The sequence below is a fragment of the Lepidochelys kempii genome, chromosome 3 (genome assembly GCF_965140285.1).
Source record: "Lepidochelys kempii isolate rLepKem1 chromosome 3, rLepKem1.hap1, whole genome shotgun sequence".
Taxonomy (NCBI): Eukaryota; Metazoa; Chordata; order Testudines; family Cheloniidae; genus Lepidochelys; species Lepidochelys kempii.
In genome coordinates this window covers 84,418,308-84,437,137 of record NC_136382.1, presented here as the reverse complement: position 1 = coordinate 84,437,137, position 18,830 = coordinate 84,418,308, and the positions used below count along the sequence as shown (strand labels likewise).

Sequence of the window (18,830 nt, the reverse complement as noted above, 5' to 3'; positions counted from 1 at the left end):
CTTTTGAGGATATAAATTCAGCCCAACTCTGACACACGTTGTATTACAGATTTAGTTGACAAGTGTATCATGTTTTTGAACCTTGTGACCTGCAGTAGGAAAAGACTCCGTCACAAGCCTTATCCTTCCATGTAAGATTTGAAAACACTAGTGGTAAGGGCACCTTTTAGTTAACCCTTTCCCCGAGTATAACTCAAGAAATGAAAACATCTGATTTAAGAAGTCAGAGGCACATTAGACAAATAGAATCTTGAGATTACATGTGGGTACCATGGACAAGGGTCAGTATTCATTCACTCTGCAGTCTGAAGTTTGTAGCTCTTTTCTATTAGGGAAAAGTTCAGGAACTGTAATTGATGGATCAAGTTACTAGATTTTTTTTTAAGACAAATCAAGGTTATTATAAACAAGTCACAAGCACCAGTCTTGCTTATTATTGGTCTTTTTTCTTGTATTTGGATAATATTTCTGTTTATGTAAATTCACTGCATGTAAACGAAAGCTTAGGCATTAACTTTTTTTAGATAAGACCAATTGACTTCTAGAAGCCACGTTCTCCCCTGAGAAGGTCCAAGTAATTCCCATTGAAGTGCATGGTTGTTACCTGGATCCTGAGAGGATAACTGGGCTCAAAATTCCCAGGTGCAGCAGATTTAATATGAAGCCTCCTTCAGTTGAGCAGGTAGAATAAAAATAACCAATGGTTGTGATATGGATAACTCTAATCTCTTAGGTATGGAGATATGTTGTCTGTGTTTCAGCAAAAGTTTTGTGATAAACTGTTTTTTTCAGGTTGGATGCAATTACCTATCTTTCTCTCTGTCAACTTAAATAGCTAATTAACCTCTCAAGTTTTTGTTTGTTTGCTTTTTATTTGCAGATACCTTTAGCGATTCACACACACCACTAAGGTTGAAAAAAACAATTGGGTTAAGTTTACAGCTGTTTCATTTCCTGACAGATGCACAGAGATTGGTATGTTGGTTTACTGCAGATGTGCATCAATCTCATTTTGCATCAGTGACATATCACATAACTGGCTGCTATGTACTGAACTCCTTGTTCTGGACACTCTGCCAAGTATTTTATGCAAAATGAAGGTTTTCAGTGAAGGAGGTTTTATTGTTTTTAACCAGAGCGGTATGATATACTGTAAACAAGTATGGTTAGTTATGAAGCATGCGTAGAAAAATAATTGGAAGTGTACAGAGTGTACCACTAAAACAAGCATAGCTCTGTTTGTTTGGTGAATTTTTTTCTTCCCTGAAGCCACAGCTGAAATGTTTATAGCTGAAAACTGAGATGGTGTAATTTTCTTTTCTAGGAACTTGGAATTAGAATTCCTAGACCACTGGGACATGGACCCAGCAGATTCATCCCAGAGAAGGAGGTATGTTTGCAAGTACACTGTGAGCTGTATGCTTTTAAGGTAAAGTCATTTAGGACCCACATGGTTTTAGAAAAGCAAAATATTTTGCACACTGTTGATCATAATAAATCATCATGAGACTGGCAATGGTTCTGCTAAACTAGAAAGCAATAATGGCCATGTGGAATTCTGGAATTTTACACAACCATATTTTACAAAGGAAATGCAGAGTTGTTTTTCATGATGATAATTACTTGTCCTGTCCCATCTGCAGTATTCAAATGTGGGCGGGGTCCTCTTACTGGTCCAGAGGAGTGTCTATCCTGGGGTGGGCAAACTTTTTGGGCCGAAGGCCACATCTGGGACTAGAAATTGTATGGCAGGCTATGAATGCTCACAAAATTGGGGTTGAGGTGTGGGAGTGGCTGAGGGCTCTGCTTGGGGGTGCAGGCTCTGGGGTGGGGCCAGAAATGAGGAATTCAGGGCGCAGGAGGAGGCTCCTCCAGGGGGCAGGGTGAGGGCTCCATCTGGCGGTGCGGGCTCTGGGGTGGGGCTGGGGATGAGCGGTTTGGGGTGCAGGAGGGTGCTCTGGGCTGGGATTGAGGGGTTTGGAGTGTGGGAGGGGGATCAGATCTGGGGTTGGGGTGTGGGGGCGGGGCTCATGGGTGCAGGATCTGGGTGGCGCTTACCTCAAGCAGCTCCCAGAAGCAGCGGCATGTCCCTTCTCTGGGTCCTACGCGAGGCACGGCTAGGTGGCTCTGCACGCTCTCCCGTCTGCAGGCACCGCCCTTGCAGTTCCCAGCCAATGGGAGCTGCGGGGCCAGTGCTTGGGCCGGGGGCAGCATGCAGAGCGGAGCCCCCGGTCTGCCCCTAGGGTTAGGAGTCAGAGGGGGGCCAAGCCCCAGACCCCGCTCCCCAGCAAAAGCTCAAGGGCTGGATTAAAACAGCTGGCAGGCCTGATCCAGCCTGTAGCCCATAGTTTGCCCACCCCTGCTCTATCCCTTAGTTCTGGTGATAGTTGTTGTTTTTCTTATGAGCTCTTACCACTTCTCCAAATGAACAGAAGTTTATCGTTTGTTCAGCTCAAAGAGCATGTGATAAAGCTCTTTCAGTGCTGCTCCTTGCATTGATTGGCAGGAGAGACTCGTGTAACAAGAGGATTTATTGATGTGACTGTGGTCAGTTTTCTGGGAAGTTTGAAGTCTTTATCCTGGGTTTTCCACTATTGCCAGGTACCCAGGTAGCGCTTACATTTTTTTTTTTACTTAACTAGCATTTACGCCTTTTATAGATACTGTGGTTAACCTTCACTACACTCAGCTGTGTTTGCTGCTGTTTTCCAAAGTGGCTGCACTATGCTCTTGAGAGTAGAGTGTGCTGGCCCTGCCAGAGATACAAGTATTCTTATTACCTACATGCCATCTGAATTTCAATGCTGCACCTTAAAATGTCACATGCAATACCCTCATACTTTATTAAGTTTCTTTAGAACTCCTAGTTAACATTAGATTCTCATTTAGCAGAATGGACCTCCCAAACCTAATTGGGGCCTCTGAGAACTATGTGATATAAATATTTAATCATAATTTTGTCGATATGTTTTGGAAAAACGTTTCTAAAGCCCTCTTTTTAATTCAAACAGATTCTTCAAGTGGGAAATGAAGATGCCCAGATGCATACATTGTTTGCAGATTCTTTTGCTACTTTAGGCCGTTTGGACAACATCACCTTAGTGATGGTGTTCCACCCACAGTATCTAGGAAGCTTTCTGAAAACTCAGCACTATCTACTGCAGATGGATGGTCCATTGCCTCTTCATTACCGACACTACATAGGGATAATGGTATGTTGGAGTGCAGAGCAGCAAGCAGAAATAGCCATTTTGGCTACTTGCTTTAATCCTTTTTATAACAGATGTTAACTACATTTTTGTGTTTTCAGCTGAGGGAGGGCCTTCCAACGTATGTTAAGGGAAATGCCAGAGTAATTACCTGAAGTATTTTATGTTTTATAGAACACTCTCTTTGTTTTTTTTTCTAAATACAGTTTTATGAGATCGGTGCTTATGGTATAAATGCTCATGCTTTCAGAAATAATGGGAGGAGGAAAAAAGATAATCTTAGTGTTCTATAAATAGGAAGATTATTTTGCCATCAGATTCCTATGTTCCTCAAATCTGTTTTTTAAGCCAGGTTTTTAACAATCTGTGTCTTGTCCAGCACACCTCAATATAAATAACTTTACCATTCAGTCAATATTTCAGAATCTTCAGATCCCAACCAAATTTCCTGTTAGATCCCAAAATTGTCATAATTAACTGTAACAGGTGTAGATTGTAGTATTCATTGTGCCAATGAAGCACTCTGTGTCCATTTAAGTTATCTTGAAACTCTGAGCCTTATCTAAACTAGCAATGGAAATTGTTATTTTTTGAGTAAACCACGTGTAATCACATTCCTTACTGGAAAAGTGCCAGTTTTTCTGGCTTTTACAGGCAGAACTTTAGAATCAGCTTCCCACAAACCAATTTTAGATTAGACTTTAAAGATGTAAAATCAAAACACTGTTATGGTGAATGTGAATGAAAAATGTTCAGTTGTATATTCTTAAGAGGAATAATTGAAACAAGCTACTGTGTTAATCATAAGTTGTTTTAATTACAGATTTTGACCACTGCAAAATCTTACATTGTAATAACGATTTGCATCATTGCTATGAGCTGATTTGCAAAGATTCTTCTGCATTATAATTTCTTTTTTCCTTCTAGGCTGCAGCAAGACATCAGTGCTCCTATCTAGTTAACCTCCATGTTAATGACTTCCTTCATGTTGGAGGAGACCCCAAATGGCTGAATGGCCTAGAGAATGCACCTCACAAGCTGCAAAATTTAGGAGAATTGAATAAAATATTGGCTCATCGGCCCTGGCTTATCACCAAAGAGCATATTGAGGTTAGTCTTCTCTTATGCAACACCCTACACGTCCTTACTAGACTAAATGCAGTCTAAATTTCTTGGGGCTGAGGAGGGAGCTCATTTTTTTTTCTAGTGGTTTTATTTACACTTTGTCGCTGAAATATTGTAATCGTTATGGAAATGATCTATCACGGTCTCATCTCACTGAGTAATAGAGTTCTTATTTAGAAAGCAATTCTACTGGTACTTTGGAAGAATTGCATGTTAATGTATCACAGTGTGACTAGTAGCCCTGATCTATAACCCTCAGTAGGATGGACATGTGTTACTTAAAATGTGATGGTATGTCACTGGCACATAGCACCTGATTTTGTAGGCTCTACATGGGGCTGTGTGGAACCCATGTTTAAAATGGCTGAGGCTCTGAATGACCCAGCTTGAGACTTAAAAGTAGAGGGTGCATGTTCAGATACGTACCTTCTTAAAACAAGATTATTATACATTTCTCTTGAACTCAGGATTTTCAAGATGATAGAATAGGTGAAGATCAGCACATTTTTAACAGAATTATTGAAAACTGTATTTTGAACCTAGAGACTCCAGTCTACTGTATATGCATGTAAAATGTACATATTCCTCGACACTCTCACACTTAAGCAACTTTTTAAAAGCAAATTTTATATATAAAAACAATAGACGCAATAACCTGAAGTATAATGCCCTCCTTTCTAAAGCCACTCTTTGCCTCCTGGCTGTTGCTTTCCTCTCTCCAGAGAAAGGAGGAAGAGTGTTACTTTCTCTGAGAAACATCTGCTGGGGAGGGAAGCAGAGGCTGGCCTTGCAGGAGGGGAAGAAGCATACTCTTTGCAAAGGCTAAGAACCTCCCATTTGTTCCTGTCCGTAGGGGAAGCTGGGGTTAAAGCATCCTGTCAGCCACAGATAATTCCTCCCACGTGGAGCCACTGGGGAAGATGGAGTCTTGAGCCATGTTTCACCCCAGACTTTCTTTAGGCAGCTTATTTGCCATGAACTGCCTGGGGCTTTCCGAGATTGCAGAGATGGGCTAAAACCATCCAATTTTTGCCTGTGCCTGCTAAACTTGAAGGTTTGAGGTCGAGGCATTGTTTTACTAATGGTGCTAAATTGAAAAACCAGCCAGCCTGACTTTAGTGGAAACCTGAAAGCAAAATGAAGCCACTTCAACTGATCCAAGTGCTATTTTTGGGCAAAAAGTCATCTATTTGGCTTACCCATGCAACCCCATTACCACAACTCCCGCTATTCTTCTGTTAATGGCTTATCAGTAATAAAACCAGCAATGCAAGGATTGATTATGGCAGTGTTATGGGCTGCGGGGAGAAGGAGGGTATTAGTCTCTTGAAATTAATAATATAATGAGAATGTGGCCAGTTGCCTCCTAACCTGTTTGTTTGACCCCTTACCTCACTCTCTGTTTGGTCCTTTTCAAGGGTAAGCTCTGCATTTGTCTGTGCAGCTTCTAGCTTACTGGGGAAAGACATAACGAGAGAGCTTGAATTTGAGAGAGTTTGTGGGACTAGGCTGATTAGGTTGAAGTTTCTGAGCCACCAATACAGTTGTGTTTTTTTGTTTTTTTTTTTTTTTTTAAATCTTGTGTTGTGTTTCTTTTAAAGCAACTTCTGAAGACCGAAGAGCATGGCTGGTCCCTGGCAGAGCTGATCCATGCTGTTGTTCTACTTACACACTACCATTCACTTGCTTCTTTCACATTTGGCTGTGGAATCAGCCCAGAAATTCATTGTGAGGGTGGCCACACCTTCAAGCTTCCCTCTGTCAGTAACTATTGCATCTGTGATATTACAAATGGCAACCATGGAGTGGATGAAGCTCATGTCAGCCCAGCCGGAAGCATTTCAGTAAGGATCTGTTACCATCTAGGAGTTTGAGCACATAACAATCTCCAGTTCTAACAAGTTCATACTGTGGTGTTTCTGCATTAATCCAATAGGTGGATGAGATCTAGTTCTGCATCTCCATTTCACCCAACTTTAGTGGCACAATAGAGTGATTTACCCAGAGTGTGGATGAACCTGGATGAGGGTTAGGTGGTTTAAGCTAAACTTAGATCAAACTGAAATGATAGGCTGGGGGAAGCAATCAGAAGTGGCCGTTATCTTTATCCCCTCAATTGAGGGTGTCTGCCTTCCATTTGTCATTCGAGTTGGCAAACTTGGGGTTTAGTTGGTCACTCTGCAGCTTCTAAAGGTCCAAATAGCAGCAGTCACCAAGGTTCCTTTTTTCATCTGTGCATTGCTGGAGGGTGAACACCTCTTCCTTTTACATGAGACCCAGACTCCACACCCACAGACCATTCAGAGTCTTCTGAATGCCTTTGTTAGGCAGTACATCTTGCCCATTAGTGCTCCCTGATCTGCCTTGGTTTTCAGCTGGCTATCATTTGCAGTTAAAAGTAAAAGATTATGATCTCCGGTTTGGGTGCTGGTTAACTCTTGAAGACTTTGGTATAAACAGAAGAGATCTGGAGGCACAGGGCATTTTTAGTGTGGGCTCCTTGGCTCTGAAACTGGTCTCCTGCTGTCTTGATAAGGGTCTGGGTTTGTAGACGATAAGGGCGCAATGCAAGACAGGTATTTACCCAGGCTTTCCCTGGAAGAACAAGCATACTATGTGAGGCAAAGAGGAAGTGGAGGACTGATTGGGCAAAGGTGGGAAAATTGAAAATGAGGATATTCTTTGCAGTGGCCTGGGGGATTTTTGTTTTAGAGTTCATTTTTAATGGATATTGAGCCAATAAAATGTGTTTATGATTTGAACAATACCCAGAGTCGAAATGCACTTATTTTGACTTATAATTTTATTTACAAAGTGGGAGACTAAATCTTTAATAAAATCACACTGGACCAGTTAGATCAGTATATCTTTAAATAAGAGAAGTTCTGGTCTTCCTAGAAAATATTTTAAAAAAAGATGCAAATCAAGGCTGGAGTATGAACTTTAGCTTTAACTTTAAACTTTTTGGCTTGACAGTTTGTATCACAACTGTCACGTTCTAGTATATAGAGCAATAAATTGTGTTCGTGTGTGTCTTAATTTTAAGACTACAGAATCTTTCTGTGAAGTTGAAGCACTTATGGAGAAAATGAAGAAGCTACAAGAGTGCAGAGATGAAGAGGAAGCCAGCCAAGAGGAGATGGCCACACGTTTTGAGAGAGAGAAGAGAGAAAGCATGTTTGTGTGTTGTTCAGGTAAAAATACATACCTGGTGATTATTTAGACTTAACTAAATGTGTTGGAGAAATCAACATACTTTTAATGTCCACCAGTTACTAAAAAAAGTGGTATTTTTGTTGTGTTTTGCACAAACAAAAACTTAATTTAAAAAGAATTATGGTTAGAGAAGTGTGATTTTTAAACAAACCCTTAAAAGCAAGGAGGTGCCGAGTTGTGTGGCATCTCTTAAACATACCATAATGCCCACTGACAGCCTCCATATCTTCACAAGGAACTTTAATTTTGCCTCCAACAGATAAGAAAATGCTACTCAATTAGGCTCCTACAGTATAATGTAAAACCTAATTACCTCAGCTACAGTAGCAAATATTAAGGACTGATGTGCACAAGTTGAATGTGGGGTGTGTGGTTTTTCAGGGAAATACAAGATTGTACTAAAGGTCTGCTACAAGCCTAATGTCATTCTGGGTTCTTCCACGGAAATTCTCTCCAAATTAAAATGCGGTTTGTAAGATCTAGAGCTCTGTTTTCCTGAACTTTTGATCCAAAAAATTCACTTACTGCCCATGAAATTCTGAAAAAAAAAAGTAGACGCAGGATGTTTGATACTTGTGGTTTTTGCATATATATGAAAGAAGCTGGATTTTTCGTTTAAGAAATTGCCCCTAGAGATCCATACTCTTGCAACTGTATTAGGCTGTACATATCCAGAACTTTTTATAATTAGTCTAAAGAGGTTGTGTGCACCTTAAAAAGTGCAGAGATTTTCTGTAAGTGAAACCATGCTTATCCCACAGCAGCCGCAGTTCCTAATTGCTTACCCAGAGGAGAACCCTGATAAGCAGAGGATAAAGGATGAATAAACTGTGGAGCCAATTTCTTTGGATTAGTTTCTTGAATGTCTATAAAGGTCTGATACTCTGGGTGATATTACCATTCAGGCAACTACACCTGTGTTCCCTCTCTGTGATCACTTGAGTGTACCCACTTTAGGCACCTGGTTCCTCAGCCATCACCTCTCTTGAACGGACACCCATGTCTCTCTCCCTCCTGACCAAGGTTTTTCCAAGCTGCACCGTTCCCTGCCTGCACTGTGATATCCTCAGCAAGCCACATTGCTTAAACAGGCCAGTGTCTGTGCTTTGCTTTTATCTCTGAAGGCTGGGAACCACATAGCTTTTTCTAAGTAAGCACATTCTTTCTTAAGATGAAAGCATTACAGAAAAAACATTAAAACAATAAAAGAACCTGCAAGCCTACTAAAAAGCTTAGCAGAGATCACTACAGCTTAACCTCGGGCTGTGGTAGGTGTCAGTCCTTCAAACCCACAACTGGGTTTCCCTGTGGTTACAAGTTCATAACTGATTCAGATTTAGAACTAGAACCCAGACTGGGCAGAACAGCGGTTCCTTATACAGCTTGGGCCTTTGATGTTGGCCTTCAGTAACAGGTAATCAGCAGACAAAGACCCTCTTCTTAGGCCATAGCTTCAAAAGGCTAGTTTTTTTTTTCATAACGAGAGTTGGGGAATATGCATTTATCTCTTAGATATTCCTCAGGAAAATCATTTAATGGTTTTTATTCTTAAAGTCCATTCTTGTCTGGCACATTGTTTGAACCTCCAGGTCTTACATATCACCCCCTTTAGGGGTTACATATAGTCTTGGCCCACAATAATACATAAATCATTCATTTAATACAATGGACCCCAAAGATACCTAAACTTAATTTAGTAAGGTCTACCAAGGATATTGCAGGAAATTGCCATATCTTTCATAGGTTCTATCATAAATTACTAACTTCTCCAGTTACTACTAGGTAACCTAGTTTTGCAAGAGTTCCCTGTATTAGGATTGTTTCTGGAGGGGAGAGACAAGTGGGATGTGTTACCTTGACTTATTGTACTGTTGAGAGAGAGAGAATCCACAATAGCTTCACAGGTGCTTTTCCATTTTTGTTTTCTTGCTGGAATATGCCGAGATTAACTTGTGAAACTCCTACGGTTTACTTTAACAGAGGAGGAGGAATCAGCGCCAACAAGAGATGTGTCTCGACACTTTGAGGATACAAGCTATGGGTACAAAGACTTCTCCAGACATGGAATGCATGTGCCTACGTTCCGTGTTCAGGTAACAGAAAAGTGATCAGTAAGCAGCATCAGAAAATGCATACAATCAGTGTGTTAAATTGTACCGATCACTTAGAACTAGTGACAAGTTGTGATGCAAACTATTGCCTGGAGGACAAAAGAGGATTTATTTTTTATTTTATTTTACAAATAAGCACTCTTATCTCAAGAGCAATAAATTTATAGTGATTATACTTGATAAAAGAAATTGAAGAGCTAGCTCTTCAGTGTGTAGTCAGTGTTGCTTTCTTTATTTTAAGGACTATTCTTGGGAGGACCATGGCTATTCCTTGGTTAATCGTCTTTACCCAGATGTGGGGCAGCTGATTGATGAGAAGTTTCATATTGCTTATGATCTGACGTACAATACAATGGCCATGCACAAAGATGTGGATACTTCCATGCTTAGACGTGCAATTTGGAATTATATCCACTGTATGTTTGGAATAAGGTTGGTCCTGTCATCTTCCTTATATAAAACAATTAGATTTGGTAGTATCTCATCATTTTTTTTTTTTCCCTGATGGAAGGAAAGCCATTTATTATGCTAACAGTGATAAATTTCATTGCCACGATAGCAATGCAAGAACAAGACTCTACTTAAGTGAGATAGAGGTGCATATTTCCAGAAAGTAAGTCTCTGTTCACAGCTGGAATAACTAATTGTGTACAGTAGTTTGAAACATAATTTCTAAGTGAAACACTAGGATTGTGGGATAGGAAAATGAAAGTATTTTCCTTTCACTTCTGAACAGATACGATGATTATGACTATGGTGAAATTAATCAGTTGTTGGACCGCAGCTTTAAAGTTTACATCAAAACTGTGGTTTGCACTCCTGAAAAAACCACAAAAAGAATGTATGATAGCTTCTGGAGGCAGTTCAAACATTCTGAGAAGGTACTGTCTGCATGTATTTTGAGGAGCTCAGTAGATTTGGTAGTAATGCTAGTAGCCATAGTGTGCAACAATAATAGTGTTAAAAGCTATGATAGTCAGAGAATTGTGTTTCAGTTATGAAATTATTTAGACCTCACCTCTGTTGTATAAATATACTGAATTTGTTGAATACACTTTTCTATAAGCATAACTTTTCCTTGTCTACTAAATATGCTAGCTAACAGACAAACCAAGTTATTTGCTGGTCAGTATGCAAGCTTTCTTGTTATGTAGAGGGAAATAGATAAGTTGCTAAACTACTTATCTATACACACAATTTAGTTCACAAAGACTTTTCTCTAGGGCCAACTGAGAAAATCAAGGCCATTGTACATCATGACAAGGGGCCCCCTGTGGCCTATCTCTTATCATGGTCCATGCCCCAGAAGGCAGTGTTATGGGACGCTCTTTCGCCCTGGGAGCAGCAGCCCCCCTCCCAAAAGTACTTATCCCTAAAGCAGATAAACCCCAGGTGCTATGTGAGTCAGTTTCCCTGTGGCCTTCTCCAGCCACAAAGTTCTCTCTTATGATGGTGTTGGGAGGTGTTTCCCCTAAGCAGCAGATCTTGGGGATAGCACCCATTGATGTGTATGGTGTCAGCACTATTTCAGGCTGTCTGCAGGCTCTCAGACATCAGTTACACGCAGTTGATGTCTTCAAGCTTTTGTTTACAACTATGGAGCCAAGAAACTGCTTACATTTTGTTGTAGTAATGTAACTCTGTGATCTGGGGCCCTAGGCCTACAGTGCCTGTGCCTTAGGCCTGGTCTACACCTAACACTTGGGTCTAGCTACCTACCTCGCTCAGTACTGTGAATAATTTCATGCCCTGGGTGATGTAGTTAAATCAACCTAACCCCAACCTTAGACACAGCTAAGTTGATAGAAGAACTGTCCTGTCAACCTAGATATCCCCTCTCGGAGAAATAGATTTGCTGCAGTGATGGGAAAAAACCCTTTTGTTGCTGTAGCGTCTACACTACAGTGGAGTTGCTGCTGCATTATGTCTACACTACAAGTACCTTTAACCTGGCCCTGCTCTTATCAAAAGAGAGTGATGTCTGATAGCATCAGACCTCCTGCTTCTCTCACCCCACGCCATGCCTGCCCTTTAGCTTCCCTAAGATCCTTTGAAAATGTTGAAAAGTTGTCCTACACCTGTAGCATTTGCTGGAAACCTTTCCCCTCCTATAAGCTCTGTGGCAGGGAGAGAGCTACCTGTATGTGTAACTTTACTGCTTTTTTTTTAAGGTTCATGTTAATTTGCTTCTTATAGAAGCTCGGATGCAAGCTGAACTACTTTATGCTCTGAGAGCTATAACTCATTATATGACCTGATACCTTTGGCCGACTAATGACGATGGAATGTTCAGCAGATACAGCCTCTAGAGTGAACCTACTAAGCACCAGGACCAATGGTCACTAGAAACTAAGAGACTTTGCCATAACTTCTTTAGTTTCAGCTATTTCATGGTTGGAATATCACTGTTGCCCCTGAGCCATGACTGCGTGGCAGTTGAAAGGACAGAGGTGTGTCAAAGTGCTGCCTGTTCACAGTATTGGGCTTTAGACAGCATAGGAAACCAGGACTTGTGGCAATACAGCAGATGGTAAATACATAAATCTTGTATTAAGTTAAATACAATGGGAGCTGGAGCATAAGAAGAATTTGGACCAAAAAAAAAAAAGTGCACCTTGATGACTCCTGCTTTTGATACAAGAATAATTTTAGAAAACCTGGATGCTGCTATTTGTGCTGGTGGAATGAACTGTTCCAGTTAAGCTATAAGCGAAAGTGAGCACTGCTATATTCTGAGCCTACATTGTGTGTGGTTTTAAAGAAAACAGGTCTCCTTGTTTAGCATCTTTTTAAAAATCAGAACTAATCTTCCTTTGAAGGTAACAGAGATTTCTTTTACTGTAGTATCACCTTAAAGAAAAACATGTTGTAGGACAATGTGTTCAGAATTCTTTGGTGAAATCCAAAGCGCAATGGTCTTCCAGGAGGGAGGGGATGGGGAAATTCAGTCCTGAAAGCTATTTAGATAAGTGTAGAACTACATGAATTACCCCTTCATCTGCTTTCCAAGGATGAACATTTTCTGTCACTGATGCCCATTCTTCTGTTGTCCTGTATTTTTTTTTTTTTGTTTCTAGGAGCTAGCTAGGGTGTGGGAATGTTACACCGACTGTTCGGCAGTCCAGAGTTTCACAAGCCCAGTGCTGGTCTTAGTTACTTAAGCAGCTGCAAAATCATTAAGCTGAAAAACCTCTATTTTTTAGTAAATCAAAACATTAAAATGATAATGTTCAATATACAGTTGGTTTCAGAGAATACATGAAACACTTATATGAGTGTGAATTGCTTTTGAAATCTGTCAGTATTACTGGTATTTTTAAATAAAGAATAGCAACTTTTTTATTTGTGTTTTATTTTACACCATCTTACTGCTTTAAACTACTTACCCATCTACTCCAATACCCACTACACTAAAGGATCAAAATCTTTGAGAGGCACAGCTGAGCAAACCTACTATATAACTTGTGAAGCTGACAGAACCTCCCTATTAATTATTCAGTTGGTTAGATTAAGAGGGGTGGCAAATAGTTTTAGGGGGGAAAATACAAAGCTCACCCCAGTAAAAATTTTAGCTTTTCAGTCAGCACCACCTTCTCTTACTTGCTCAAGACCATTCCAGCTAATTTTTGTTCCCTCCCTGACTCTGCTCCCCCCATGATCTATGAGAAGAGATTTTCCAACCTGCTTTTTCCAAACCTGCTAGCTTAAACTGCCAGCTCCCTAGGTATTTTCAAAAGGATTAAGTGCAAAGATATAAAATACTAGTGACCTTTAGTGAGTCTAGTTCTAGAACTTCTGTAAAATTTTCAATTATTCAAAGAAACTTTCATGGGCTAGAATGGGTTAAAATCAAGCAGCAGTTGGGTAAGGATAGAAAAGACATTTGTTAATCAATTAAGCCATTCTCCATTTAGTTAACTCTTGAGTCACCATGTATGTCACTGAAGAATCATCTACTAAATGCTGCCAGGTTTAAACAAAAACTTTACTCGCTCTTTTGTACAATGTAATAGATAGTGGGGACTTGTTAATGTCAAAATCTTCTTGACTATGTTCCCGTAATTTATTATAATAGTACTTACTACATATATGTAGTCTTCTACAAATCTTATAGGGGTGTGACGATTAGTTACGAGATCCTGATGTTGGAGATTGGGAAAAGGAGACAGCGATTTACCAGGTTACAGAGCAACTCAGTGGCAAAGCTGGAATTAAAACAAGATTTCTGGCTGCCAGCCCTTTGTGCTCACTCAACAAGATCAAGCTGGCTCTTGTTGCAGATGAGCTAGTATAAGCCTAGAGGGATATACGATTGCTCTTTAAAACAATGTTATGATATAGGCAGAGCAGGGCCCTGCAAAAGGAAAGATGCATTAGTGACCATGGCCCTCAAGCTCCATGAGGATTTCAGAATCTCAGCCAGAGGTCATGAGTCTAATTCAGGATTGGGTGGGTGAGATTCTGTGGCATCTAATGTGCTGGAGATCAGACTCGATCATGATGGTCCCTTGTGGCCTTAGTTTATGCATCTATATACAATTGCTGTGGTGTGTACCTATTGAAAGAGAGACAGACACTTAAAAGAACATAGGTTTCAGAGTCGCAGCCCTGTTAGTCTGTATTTGCAAAAAGAAAAGGAGGACTTGTGGCACCTTAGAGACTAACACATTTATTTGAGCATAAGCTTTTGTGAGCTACAGCTCACTTCATCGGATGCATTCAGTGGAAAATACAGCGGGGAGATTTATATACATAGAGAACTTGAAACAATGGGTGTTACCATACACACTGTAACCAGAGTGATCACTTAAGGTGAGCAATTACCAGCAGGAGAGTGGGGGGGGGGGGAGATAAACAAGGGGAAATAGTTTTACTTTGTGTAATGACCCATCCACTCCCAGGCTCTATTCAAGCCTAAGTTAATTGTATCCAGTTTGCAAATTAATTCCAATTCAGCAGTCTCTCGTTGGAGTCTGTTTTTGAAGTTTTTTTTGTTGAAGAATTGCCACTTTTAGGTCTGTAATCGAGTGACCAGAGAGGTTGAAGTGTTCTCCGACTGGTTTTTGAATGTTATAATTCTTGACGTCTGATTTGTGGCCTTTTATTCTTTTACGTAGAGACTGTCCAGTTTGACCAATGTACATGGCAGAGGGGCATTGCTGGCACATATCACATTGGTAGATGTGCAGGTGAGCGAGCCTCTGATAGTGTGGCCAATGTGATTAGGCCCTGTGATGGTGTCCCCTGAATAGATATGTGGATACAGTTGGCAACGGGCTTTGTTGCAAGGATAGGTTCCTGGGTTAGTGGTTCTGTTATGTGGTGGCTGGTGAGTATTTGCTTCAGGGTGGGGACAATGTATACCTTGAAATCAGCAGCACTGCTATGGGTACCCGCATGGCCCCACAGTATGCCAACATTTTTATGGCTGGCTTAGAACACTTCTTCAGCTCTCGTCCCCTAATGCCCCTACTCTACATGCGCTACACTGATGACATCTTCATCATTTGGACCCATGGAAAAGAAGCCCTTGAGGAATTCCACCATGATTTCAACAATTTCTATCCCACCATCCACCTCAACCTGGACCAGTCCACACAAGAGATCCACTTCCTGGACACTACGGTGTTAATAAGCGATGGTCACATAAACACCACCCTATACCGGAAACCTATTGACAGTTATTCCTACTTACATGCCTCCAGCTTTCATCCAGACCACATCACACGATCCATTGTCTACAGCCAAGCTCTATGATACAACCGCATTTGCTCCAACCCCGCAGACAGAGACAAACACCTACAAGATCTCTATCAAGCATTCTTACAACTACAATACCCACCTGCTGAAATGAAGAAACAGATTGACAGAGCCAGAAGTCGCCTACTACAGGACAGGCCCAACAAAGAAAATAACAGAACGCCACTAGCTGTCACCTTCAGCCCCCAACTAAAACCTCTCCAACGCATCATCAAGGATCTACAACCTAACCTGAAGGACGACCCATCACTCTCACAGATCTTGGGAGACAGGCCAGTCCTTGCTTACAGACAGCCCCCCAACCTGAAGCAAATACTCACCAGCCACCACACAACAGAACCACTAACCCAGGAACCTATCCTTGCAACAAAGCCCGTTGCCAACTGTGTCCACATATCTATTCAGGGGACACCATCATAGGGCCTAATCACATCGGCCACACTATCAGAGGCTCGCTCACCTGCACATCTACCAATGTGATATATGTGATCATGTGCCAGCAATGCCCCTCTGCCCTGTACATTGGTCATACTGGACCAATAAATTTGTTAGACTCTATGGTGCCACAAGTACTCCTGTTTTTTGTTTTTTTTTTAAAAAAGAAAATAGTTCAGCTACTACCCAAAGAAATGGTTTGATATTAATTACAGAGGTGTTGCGCACACTTTTTTATTCTCTGATTTAGTCCATTAGCAATCTGCTTCATTTATTTCTACCTCTGAACCTTAATTGTGAACAGCTTAACTGCTACTTGAATTTCAGATGAAAACTAAACCCATTTTAATGGATTAGGAACATTCTAGAAATAGCTTAGATGCTACAGCCCAAAAAGCTAAAATATTATCTAAATGGGGGGAGGGGGGAGAAGAGATTAATAAACTGTCACAAAATTGTAACTAACAGGAAGCATCTGCTATTTCCTCTCAACAGGATTCTGATGTTCCATAGAGTAAGAACTTGGCTTTAAAGGGCAATTCCTAAAACTTAGCTTTGTTTAACTGTATCTAATTCCAGGCAGCAGTAAAGACAAAGGGGATATTCCTGCTCTGAAAAATTGAGTTACAGTAGTGCTCAGAGAGCTATACTCTTCCTTTTGCCAACAGAGGCAGCTAAACCTAACATGTATTTTTCTACATGCCCCAAATAATATTCCAAACAGTCTCTTGTTTCCAACCCTATACACACACACACACACACTTTCATTACCATACTGCACTGCTTTAGATGATGGTTATGATACCATCAAGCTTTTTGGCCTTAGATATCACCCCTCACTGTTTGAATATTAAGGAAAAAACCACCTCATTCTAGCTGGAAGACATGGTTACCTTACATTAACTGTAGTTTTTTGATGGGTGTTGTCCTCTTATATTCTACTGATGGTGTACATGGACCCCGTGTTTGAATTTGGATTCTCTTGGCCAGCAGTGTTGGTTGGGGGAAAGGTTGCTCCTATGCCCTCCTTAGAATCATAGAGTGTCCTTGTGCCTCTGACTGAGGGCATAGAGGCCATGGCAACCCCAACTGCCATATATGGACAACACAAAGAATTACAGTTACTGCACAGTAAATATCTTTCTTCAAGTCCCTGTCTCTATCTATTCCACTGTTGGTGGTTCACAAGCAGTGACCTAGATCACAGGAGGCGAGTGATAGGAGTCTGCCTAAACAATGAACATGAGGCAGCCCTACCAATGTAGCATCAGATTTTGAGTACTTAGTAATGCTGGGTAAGTATATGTACTGAACCCCTCTCCCCAGCAGGTGGCTGCCCTATGTGTCTCTAGTATTGAATCACTTCTCTAAAAAGCTAAAGAAGTTCCCTCAAGAGCGAGCTGTCAGTCTTAGTAGTAGGTCTAATTTGGCTATTTCATAGATTTTAAATCCAGTTAGTGTTAATATGGCCTGATTTTTGGCCTATGCTGGTAAACTAATCTAGGGGATACCATATATGGCTCAGTTCTAGTTGGGTACAAAAGGGATCCTGAGAACAGCTAGGGGGTGAAGCTTGCAATGTGACTTCGGGAAAAACACAGGCAGCTGTATTACTTGGTTAAGATGGCTATGACCTCTGACAAGAACTTCAGGTGAGGGGTCAAGGTTGCTCGGACTTGGAGGGTGAATATATGGTAGGCTTAGAGCCAACAGATCAAAAAGGCATCAGCCAGTTCTTTGACTCTGCCCTCCCCTGGACCAAACTGTTTGCCCCCAACAAAAACAAATGTCAAACAGGCACTTCAGGTGGGGGTCATCCAATCATAGCTGAACGTCTTGGATACGTGTTCTGTTCTGACCACACATTGTCAGCTACCTGCTGCTCCATCAGCACATTCCACAACATGGGTAAGTGTATGGCTATGGGAGTGATTTTTGTGATGGATACAGTCAGTGATGAGCTGCCAAAATCTTAACAACCCATTCCCTATAACAAGTTCTGATTTAAGGGATGTGCCTCTGTCCTGCCCTCCCCAGGTCTGTTCTCCATCCCAGGAGTCCTGCAGCCCTTGCATCAGTGGGGTTCCTCCCTGCATGTGGGGTGGCAGCTCCCTGCAGGCAAAGGCTGCTGTCTGCCCACCTCCCCACCATGGGATGTGAGTGCCCCACATAGCAGGAGCAGGAGAGCTTGGAGCAGGAGGGGGCTCACCCCAGCACACCCAGCTCCACTCCTGGCCCTATGCAGTGCCCAGTCACATGGTGCCTAATCTCCCTGCCCAGTGCAGCGGGTCACGCTTGCTGGGCCGGGCAGGAAGCAGCATGGAGCCCGACCGTGGCTGCTGAGTGAGGCGGCCTCTGCACACTGGGCCTCAGAGCGGCTGCCCAATGCAGGTACCAGCTGCAGCGCAGCCCCTGCCCCGAGACAGGGTGTGGGACCCCGTGCCCCCTAAACAGTGCTGCTCCATGCACCCCCCTCTAGCACCAAGCCCCTTCTCCAACCAGGGCCAGCTCTAGGATTTTTGGTACCCCAAGCAAAAAAAGTTTTTTGGGCCCCTGCCCCTTCCCAGCCTTGCCGCCTCCTCCCCCCACCCCAGCAACCTGCCACCCAAGCTCGCCTGCTCCCCTGAACATGCCACGGCTCCGCTTCTCCCCCCGTCCCTCTCAGGCGAGGGAGAGACAGTGTGTTCAGGGGAGCAGGCAGAGCGGAGGTGGGTGGGGAAACACAGGAAGTAACGGGGAGGGTAGAGGAACCGCTTCCTCCTCCTTATCCAGCCCCAGCCCAGCCCCCTTACTGCGCTGCTCAGGGCAGCGTGTATGGATGCCATGCGGCCCGCTGCTTGCAGCCCCACTCCCTTACCATGCTGCTCAAAGTGGCAGGTGCTGCGGAGTGGTCCAGAGCACAGCATGCTGAGGCTCTGCAAGAGGGGGGAAGGCAGGAGAGGGGCTGGGGGAGCCTCCCCTCTTGGGAACTCAG

General features: G+C 42.2%; 1 protein-coding gene across 10 annotated transcripts in view; it reads left to right on the top strand.

Annotated features, from left to right (window-relative positions):
- The window catches only part of SESN1 (sestrin 1), a 137,636-nt gene extending 124,637 nt beyond the window's left edge, over positions 1–12,999 (top strand). For 3 of the 10 annotated variants that reach the window (XM_078852151.1, XM_078852155.1, XM_078852157.1), the window contains exons 2-9: positions 1,325–1,390; positions 3,012–3,212; positions 4,137–4,319; positions 5,936–6,178; positions 7,381–7,528; positions 9,531–9,643; positions 9,903–10,093; positions 10,398–11,826. In XM_078852151.1, the coding sequence (XP_078708277.1) occupies positions 1,325–1,390; positions 3,012–3,212; positions 4,137–4,319; positions 5,936–6,178; positions 7,381–7,528; positions 9,531–9,643; positions 9,903–10,093; positions 10,398–10,662 (1,410 nt within the window). In that variant the 3' untranslated portion in view covers positions 10,663–11,826. The other 7 variants (XM_073336963.2, XM_078852153.1, XM_078852154.1 and 4 more) reach the window with 5 other exon arrangements.
- The last annotated feature ends 5,831 nt before the right edge of the window (positions 13,000–18,830 follow it).